This window comes from Ascidiella aspersa, chromosome 8 (genome assembly GCF_963924565.1).
Source record: "Ascidiella aspersa chromosome 8, kaAscAspe10.2, whole genome shotgun sequence".
NCBI classification, from domain to species: domain Eukaryota; kingdom Metazoa; phylum Chordata; class Ascidiacea; order Phlebobranchia; family Ascidiidae; genus Ascidiella; species Ascidiella aspersa.
The window spans coordinates 17,609,113-17,618,789 of NC_139454.1; the positions used below are offsets into that span (position 1 = coordinate 17,609,113).

At 34.6% G+C, this 9,677-nt stretch overlaps 1 protein-coding gene and 1 long non-coding RNA gene across 2 annotated transcripts; both read right to left on the bottom strand.

Annotated features, from left to right (window-relative positions):
• Nucleotides 1-357: 357 nt before the first annotated feature.
• Nucleotides 358-2,325, bottom strand: LOC146136613 (uncharacterized). The gene is made up of 7 exons (XM_083395970.1): nt 2,264-2,325; nt 2,048-2,191; nt 1,543-1,689; nt 1,257-1,316; nt 958-1,047; nt 707-866; nt 358-615 (listed from the first exon to the last, which is right to left on the bottom strand). Exons 2-7 carry the CDS (start codon nt 2,147-2,149, stop codon nt 599-601), a joined length of 576 nt encoding a protein of 191 aa, XP_083252096.1. The 5' UTR covers nt 2,150-2,191; nt 2,264-2,325; the 3' UTR covers nt 358-598.
• Nucleotides 2,326-4,883: 2,558 nt separating this feature from the next.
• On the bottom strand, nt 4,884-6,791 carry LOC146136614 (uncharacterized). The gene is made up of 3 exons (XR_014501555.1): nt 6,702-6,791; nt 6,224-6,367; nt 4,884-4,922 (listed from the first exon to the last, which is right to left on the bottom strand). It is a non-coding gene; the product is annotated as an uncharacterized LOC146136614 (long non-coding RNA).
• Nucleotides 6,792-9,677: the final 2,886 nt, after the last annotated feature.

Below are 9,677 nucleotides of genomic sequence, written 5' to 3' on the forward strand. Positions count from 1 at the left end.
ATATAGTTTATAAGGAAAAATTGTTTACTATAAACATTTTATACACTTGTTATTAACGTTTTTTGTACTGCAGTCTTACCCAAGGAAGCTCCTATAATGAAATACATTCATATGTTTTTATTAATAAATGGCCGAGAGTAACAAGCCAAGTCGTTTGCATTTAGTATAATTTCGTCTTTATATGTAATTTGTTCAACCGTAAAATAGTGTGGAGGAACCACAAATTTGTGTGTTTTGACAAGAGTAAAATAAATAAGAAAACCAAAAGACTTCCGGCAACCATTCAACAGACCGAACTTTTCTTATACACGATTTTTATTAGGTGATTATATACAGTTATACTAAAAATTCCATCATATCTGATCAGTATAATGTGTTACATTACTGTTTGACCGTAATGCGTTTAACAGGGTTCGCATTTCGGCAAACAATGTTTAGGTAACAGATAAAATTACACATATGCATACACAAGTATAGTAAAACACAACTACAAGTATAGTGTAGCTTGTATGTAAATTAATTTCACAAGCTTTTATTGGACTTAATTTCCCATTGGGCAAATTATGGGAATTTTGGCCGTAAATCTGGTGGTGATGATTTAGCATGTTTCTTTACCTGGTAAATAAAATAGTAAGTATTGTTTGTTTTGCAGTATAAAAAAAAAGGTTTTCAAAAAAAGCATATAAAGGTTTTCAAATACGCTTACCACGCTTTGTTTGTCCCTTCAACGGTCTGCAACAGGTGCCTTCGGGATCAACAAATGGCGACGCACAGCACCACAAGCATGCACTTGTGGCGCACAGAATAAGTGAAATTCCGCTAAGAACGGCAAGGGTGATCTCAATTTTGCCATGGAAGCTGCCCAACTGAAAATTGCAGTCACATTTCTCGTGTAATGCGTTAACGGTATGCGCAAACGGCAATTTTAATGTCCAAATTAAAAAAAGTTCGACCCACCTCTATATTCATCACAACTGCAACTGATGCCGCAAACATAGCTGCGGAAAATATCGTTGCGAGAATGGAAAAGGCGAAATGAGTATTTGCCTAAAATATAAACGTCAAGTTAAATATGTTGCCTGTTGGCATATGTTGCATGATACTGGCCGAAGGTCAAATATATTTGTCTGCCTTGAAATAAATGGTTAACTTAAAAAAATATGTTACTAGTAAAAATTTTATTGTGTTTTTAATTACATGCGCTAATCATCGAATATGTGCCACAACAACAAAAGTATACTGGTTATGGCTCTTACCAGACAAGGAGACAAGGTTTTCTTTCCGCAGGCAATGCCAAGCATTCCGGCAATAAGAATCTATATGGGATTAAAATATAGCTTCAAAATCATATTATTTTAAGTCAACAGAGTAAAGTAAGCATATTGTTTAATAACCATTATAAAATGTGGTTGGTAAGGTTTCCTCGGTAAATGAAAATAGATAAAATAAAATATAATTTTCAGAACTGGATTTTATTGTCTAGGATATGCCGAAACTGTAAATTCATTGAAGTAAATCAGAAAAACAAATTAAAAATCTCACCCAAATACCGCACCACAGTCCTTCGCCGACATTGATGACTCTTCCTTTAAAAATAGATGATAAACTAGCCAAGACAGAAACCCCGGCATTAGATAGAAGCACCAAACCGAGAATAACACAAATCAGCCCAATATTGTACACCACGAACTGAAAAACATAAATGCGCGAATATTCAACTTTCAACACATCGATGTTAACTTTATCACATCTATGTAACTTAACATATTTGCAGTGTTAGGTGTTTTGAGGGACTAAACAATCTTTCAAATTTCAAGAATGTTGTTTTTTAAATGTTTTTTGTTATTTCTACTATACACAATTGGACGAAACAGTTGTGTGTATTAAAATTTATCAGCCGACACCAATGCCGAACTATAAATCTGCCTATGTGCATACATTTAATTATAAAATAAACCAACCAATATACAAATTCTTTAATGAAAAGCACAGATTTTACAAATAATTCTTGAAAGATATTTATTGCAATAAAAACATTTTGCCTTACGCCAATATTGCGAGTTGTTCTTTTGAAGCGCCTCATTTCTTCCGTCTCAGAGTTTCCATGCTGGCGTTCGACCACCACTTCTTCGTTTCCTGAATCTGCCATGTCTTTAACGTTTGGTGTCGTCTCAGGTTAGTATACTGTAAACTAACACAAGAATATATAAATATGAAAATATAAATATGAACTAATTTTAGGTATCTAGCCAAATCTGTTTACCTTGTAGAATACAATGCCTTGCAGTGCAACAGCTCGACCCAGATAAGTTTGGTTAATGTACGAATTGCAAAAAATTACTGTCTTTATTTACAGCCAAAAAAGGATGTTTGCGTATATGGTGCACTGCTCTTACCCACACGAATCTGATTAATATGTTATCGCTTTGTACTTTTCGTTGATGCCAACTTAAATTAGGTCGTGTTTTGTTGCACGTTATTGTTCGCACGACCGTCTACGCATTATAGGAAATGCCATATTTCGCTTTGTTGGGTTAGAGATGATTTACTGTTATTCGTCTGTCGAATGACGATTTAAAAAAATACTGTTGGTTTGGGAGTAATAAAATTGGACTAGTCACCTAAGCGTGATACTGTGTTGAACTACGCAAACGTTTGTAGATTTTCTTGGTATTATATGCAAGGCGCTATATTGCGTTAGCAGGTTTTTGACGAACAATTTTAAACAATAATTAAATAAACAATAATTAAGACACCAGGATATATTAGCCTGTTAGTCGGTCGTTCTAAAATATCAAAATATTACTGCAAAAACAGTGGTGTAAATTATAGAAGTAATTACTTTATGACTTGATGTCACATTTGGTGACACCGTTTGTTTGTGAAAACGCACGACTAAACGCGCCGTTAGTAGAAGTCGACGGGTAGACATGACATAGATAAAGTAGCCTACTGCGTAAAAGCAACATGATTTAACCGCTTTGCAAACTTAGCTTAGGCTTCATTTGATATTGTGGCACGCTAACTTATCTCTTCTGCTCGCTGATAAAAGTACAAATAAATCTGCTTAATTCTAAGAAGTTTAACTATGTTACACAGAACGAAACAAAACAGCGTATCTAACAAAATATAAGATTTTAACACGGCAGATTTATGTTGCAACTTTGCCGATGTGTCAAATTAAATTTGCAGTATTTTTGTCGAGCAAAATTTAAAAAATAAAATTTTATCAATGGTGCTAAAATTGAGTCACTGTTGGAAACTTTAGAAATGAATTCAACCTGTTTGTGCCAAACGTATACGCCCAAACCTTTTGAACTGAGAAATAGCAAATGATTTTGTGATTTTTGATCCAGCACACAATTGGTCTCAACCTTATTTGTGCTAGTACCCTGAGTAGAATTATCGATAGGAAGCAGATTTTATTGTAGAGCGTGTCGGCATGTCGTCATTGTATTTACCCCATGTAATACCTACACAGTTTCGTGCGTCAAATGATTACTACATTAATTATTTATTTGAAGTGGATACAGCAGCACATCACCGCAAAGGAAGTAGTTCTTTATCGCCTCAACACTGTCATGTCTGCTAGATTGTCGTGTTGAACCGACGTTAAAAGAAATTCCCTTTTGTACGATTGGGCAATGATGTCATTTATAATGGTTTGCGTAAATAGTATAAACAGCATCCTAAATGACTGCAGTGCAAAATATTGGTATTTCTGAACGAATCTGTGTTCGTTAAAAATAAGAGACCATACCCTATTTTTATGCAGGCTACTATGGAATGAGGAGTAAGCCGGGTGAACCAAAGGTGGTCTGACGTATTTCGATTTAGACGGTCGAACCAAATTAGGTCATTAGTTCAATTTCTTAAATACCATTTCAAGCATTCCTTTTACAGTCTCAACGATTTACATTTGTTTATTGCAATAGTATGATAGGACTGTACGACGTGAAAATAGCGACCAATTCGCATTCAAATAAAGAAATAATAAACATTAAATATATTATGACGAATAATCTTCAAACAAGCGAATAAAGATATCACATGAGGGTCAAATTTATAGTTTGCTTGGATTTCCACACCACCCGTGGGTTTCGGGGCCTGACGTCAGTAAACTAAATTTTTATTTGAGGTAACTTTCTTTCTCGTTTTATTTGTGGAACACTATAGCAACATCCTTAAGGAACCGCCCTCATAACAAATTGGCGTCAATGAGGAAGTAAGTTTACGCTAGCGATTGCTGTTATAAACAACATAATGATGTATATGTTAGACGTAGAACGAATAATACTACATTCATTTCGATGTTAAGAAAGAACCAAATGTTATTCGAAACGTTCATAATATGCTAACTATTTTGTATAGGCTTTCTTATTTCGTCCAGCAATTATGCTCCGATGTATTATTATTGAAATTCCATGATTATTTTCCATTTTCTACAGGTGGCGAGTCACTTCATACTCCTGGTTGTTCTGCAACTACCGGTGCACCTGCAAAAAAGTTCAACGTTTAAGTTGTTTGCAACTCAAGTATTGTAGTTTTTTTGTAGACTAAAGTGGTGCAACATGTTTATATTAGTAGGCCTATATGTCATTGTCGGTGTGCGGCTGTGCGCATTTTGTGTTTTTCTGTTGCATTTCAGTTGTCATATAACAACGATTACTTAGCGTGTTGCAAAACGTGCCGAACGTTTAAACTCACAGACACAATTTCGTTCTCTTGTGGATATCTATTAAACAACAAAGCAAAGGTTGAACACCAGTTTGTGAACCACTGTAATATGTAATTTGGGTTCTGTAAAGTAAATGTTAATGGAATATGTCTCTTAGATTTAAACTAAACATGTTTTATTAGATAGATTTTAACAAACCTCGATGGACGATTTCCCGGTTTGTCACATTGACCACTGTTGACTTCTAAAAAAAAAAGTATTTCTGTTTCGGAATATGTTTCGTATTGAATAATATGAGCTTGCCTACTTTCAGTACAGGTATACATGCACAATAGTAGTCTATTGTATGTTTTTTGCGATCAAACGTCAAAACAAAAGTACGTCTATTTGTTTTGATACAACGAAATGGTGTTTCTACGTCTTGGCCATTTAAGGGTTTAATATTCGCAACAACTTGTGCTCAGTAAGTACACCGAGATAATTATATTATTCTTTTAAGACAACGAAATTATTTTGCAGCAATGGCAAATTTATCCACATCCACCCATCAGTTTGCTATAGTTCTGAATTTACAAAAAAACCTTTTTAGCATTTTGTAAATTACCTTGAAGAATATTAAAATACAAACGCTTGCCCATTTCGTTTGCACTTTTCTGTCAACAGGTTTTCACTGTGAACAGAATTTTCGCTAATGATGTTGGAACAGGGATGTCCAACCTTTTAGCAGAATGGGCCGCATTGCCACTTCAAAAATTTCGATGGGCCGCAAATCCCATTAAATTAAAAGGGTGACGTCATAAGTTACGTTATATCGTGACGTCATAAAACAACTTTACTTCCAAACAACCGCTCTTCCAGGTAGAACGTGTGCGCAAATACGCAAGAATTAACCCCGGGAAAGCGAAGTTCTAATCGTGCGAAACGCGAAAAATTAAGTTTACATGCCGTATCATGCCATGGTATGACAAAATTTATTTCCTTAAAACGGTCCGCAAAAACACGCATTAAAAAACACACACACATCTTCCTTAACAATGATGCGTAGCCTACTCAAGCGTTCTATGGATGTTGAAATGCGGCATTAGACTCGATTATAGTCTCAGAAAACATCTTAAATTAGGTCTACATCAAATACTGCGCGTTTTGCACATTTTAATAATAGTATAAACAATTGTTTTAAATAAAGGCTACTGAAATTGAGAATAAGCGGTGGACCGCACGTAAACATCAGGCGGGCCGCAGGTTGGACATCCCTGTGTTAGAGGATCCTATCAGCCCATTAGCAATTACATCAACCCATCAGCGAATAACAGAGGAATTGAACCCTAACATAGCTATCTTTTTAATGAGTCTGTCGAATTTAACTCAAATATATACCTTGTAGAATATTAAAACAAGGTAAGTAAAAGCTATAGAGCGTAGACGAGCGCCATGGCTAACGCGTGTGCCATAACCATGCAATAATTCATTTGAGATGTTGGATAAAATAATTTTTTCAAAACATTCTGTCTGTATCATAGTATATGCTTAATTTGCTGTTAATACTTGAATTGGTGAACAACAATTGGATCTGTTTCCAGCATAGGGTGACGAACAACACCAAGCACTTGTACTGCTACAACAAAGAGCAAGGCAAAGGAACCCAATGATTGCCAGCACGATTTCCACTCTACCGTCGAAAGAATTTTGCTAAAAAATAGGCTGCAGTTGTTAGAATAAGACAACAGTGCAAAAAACCAAGGTACCCATTTAAAGCAACATGCTTATATAGTTTAATTAATGATATTAAATTTAAGTTTACTGAATTCATTATGTGCGAATGTTAGAAATCACACTAAGGCAACACACATCACCAGCCATTTGAATTCCAATACATGTTTTAACTTAAGTATTTTTTTTTCAAATAGAAGTTGATTAAATGGATACGTACAGTTTGGTAACATTGAGCTAGTTTACGATGTAAAACACTTCATTTAGTAATATTTCGTTATACAATCGTTATGAACAGGAAAAATAAACATACCGTTAATAAAATTGCGACTCCCGTTGACGCAAAAAGCATCGTCCCTGAAAATAAGGCTCCTAAGATCGAGAAAGCAAAATGACAGTTGGCCTAAAATAATAAAAATATTTGAAGCAATGATAGGATAGTCATGAAAGTAAAAATATTTTACTATTTTCATTAACATCAAATCAGGAGATGTTTGTTGTTCAGCTATCATTCAACGGGGAGTGGTGAATAAAATAATTAATCCAACCACTTACCTATTAATTTGCGTCATGGGATTTGGGAGTTTTATTTGCCCCTATATTTAGCTCAAATCCCCCGAACACACTATACAAACGAACATCCATAACTAAAATAGAGTGTATGAATAAGGTGAGTGAATATCTACGATACTTACGACACAAGGAGTTAAATGTTTCTCTCCACAAGCCATTCCCAGCCCCCCAGCAGTGACAATCTATTTAAAACAAATATTTTCCACTAAAACAAATATTGTCAAATTAGAAGTAAATAAATATTTGACTTTCGATGGCAAAGCTTTGGTTTACGTAAATATCTTTATCAAAACGGTTCCAATAGCTCTTTTTAATGTACAGTAATTAACAAACCACACAATTTCCTAAACGTGTTAAATAAATTCAAATTGACATTTCTTACCCAAACCCCACACCACAGCCCCTCTCCTATGTTCAACACAGATCCAACCCCCATATTGTAGATCGAAGATGTTCGTGAGAGAAGAACAATTCCCAAAACGCAACTGATCAAACCTAACAAGAGTTCGGTGAACTGTTAAACATAAAAAATCTGCTATTTCATTTTGTGTTATAAATGTAAATGGGAACACACAATAAAACCTAAAAAGTAACAATACCTAAAGAAGAAAAATCTATAAAACCATAGTATTAAGACCAACGACATAATACAGCCAAATACGCAGTAATATCCAGTACAGCATAAGATCAAAATCGCCTAAACAAGACCTAAATCTGTCGGAATAAGGCCTAAATTCATGGGAATAAGGCCTAAATTCATCAGATTTTGTCCCAAATTCACCGGAATAAGTTCTAAATTTATCGGAAAAAGGCCTAGATTGCCAAAATAACCCGAACCTAAGGGTAGAGGGTATGGGACAATCGGTGCCATCGGTCTGGCATAGGCCGTTTGGTGACTACGTTTAGACGCCCTAGTTTAACCGGCGCCGTCAGGGCGCCGCTGTTTTGGCACCGGATTTTTGGTCTTGTTTTAGGTTATTGGTGGGTATTGGGTGGGGTTAGAAATAAGTTAGTGTTTAAATTAATAGGGAGTGTGATGTACATAGGGGTGGTGTTTGGGGTTAGGTAAAGTATTGTTTAGGCCTGACTCTGACCTTTTAGGTCTTATTTCGACGGATTTAGGACTTATTCCGATTTAGAAGGTACAAATACCATTAGGTATTAGTCATATTTTGGCCTTACTCCGAATTGTGTTTTATTCTGACGTTGGTGTGTTCTTATCTCGGTATTTTGGCTGCATGGAGTCCATTAGATGTGTGTTGACTTATCTTTAATATAACTCAGTACACTTACTCCCAACCACCACAACTTTTTCTTGAAATGTGTAACTGCGGCAGTTTCTCCAATTTCCACTACAACAACCTTTTCTCCGCCAGAAACCATTTTGATACCGGTACTGCTTTTAGACTGCCAAAAATCTTTTATTTTAAACAAAAATTCAATTTAAATTATGAAGTTAAAGAAATAAATGCACATTTTTTCTTTATTCATAGCTTTAAACCGTTTAAGTATATTAAATAAACACAAACATTGCACATTATAGGTTTAACTAAGCACAAAGTCCTTATTTGGTTAGTGTGTTTCCCTGCAACAGATAGCTTCACGTTGGCAATAATAAATCAATGTCATGATTCGAACGTTTTGTATTTATACTTCCTTTGGAACTTGTTAATGTACAGTATAACGTTAATTGTGGTGAGAAAATGTGAAACACTTTTGCCTTGTAATTAATTGCTTAAACATTCTTGTGAAATACCGTTTTATTATACTATATGTAAAACTGTTCGAAAATTTTTTTTTGTACCGTAAACCATCAAATGAATATAGATAAAGCTATAGTGTTTCCTGTCATACAAAATTTAGGAGAATGTTGTTTACAAAAATGAGAAAGTTCGAGTTCCGTCTATGTAGGTTTATGTTCAATTAAACAAGCATTCCACTTTATTACTCCAAATGTATGAGAAAGACGATAAAATTCGTTATTTTAACAAATTATTCCAAAACTAGATTTATTGATGGCGCCAATGAGCATTTAGTGGTGGGACATGAACCGTTCAAGTGACAATAAAAGTCAAGGCAACCCACTCCAATGCAGTCGTGTTACTAATAAATGCGCTTATTTACTATTTTATTTTTATTTTTTGTGAAATAAATACTTTTGATTAATTAAAACTTTCTTCCGTGTATCCAACCTTTATTTTTCTATTTATTTTTTTCTTGGTCATTTTTTGTTTAACTTATCATGTTATGGGCCTATATTTTTTATTAGACATTAAATGGAATTACCAGAGAGCCAATCTACAACTTGTTAAAGTTTTTTTATCAGGCTAAAAACTAATGGCACTGAACTATATAGTCGCGCAACAACCATAGAACCATTTGAAAAAGGATGCAAATACCAAATGATAGAGCGGTATGCTAGCCCAAGCTGGCATCCTGTTTTTAATGGTAGATTTAATTTTCATCTTTCATTGAATAAATATAGAAATAAAAATACAGAGTTAGAAGAAGTAAAATGTGGCGTGGCATGACAAGCAACCGTTTGAATTGTTCGCGCCGCCGATAAACCTCGTTTTGACAGATCGTTTTAAATTTTTGACAACCATAAACATTATTTTCAATACTATAACAAAGCAAATGTTATTTTTGTAACTCGTTGTACACTTAATAGAAATTTATCATACCAAAAAATTGACAATAAAAACGAAATTTCATC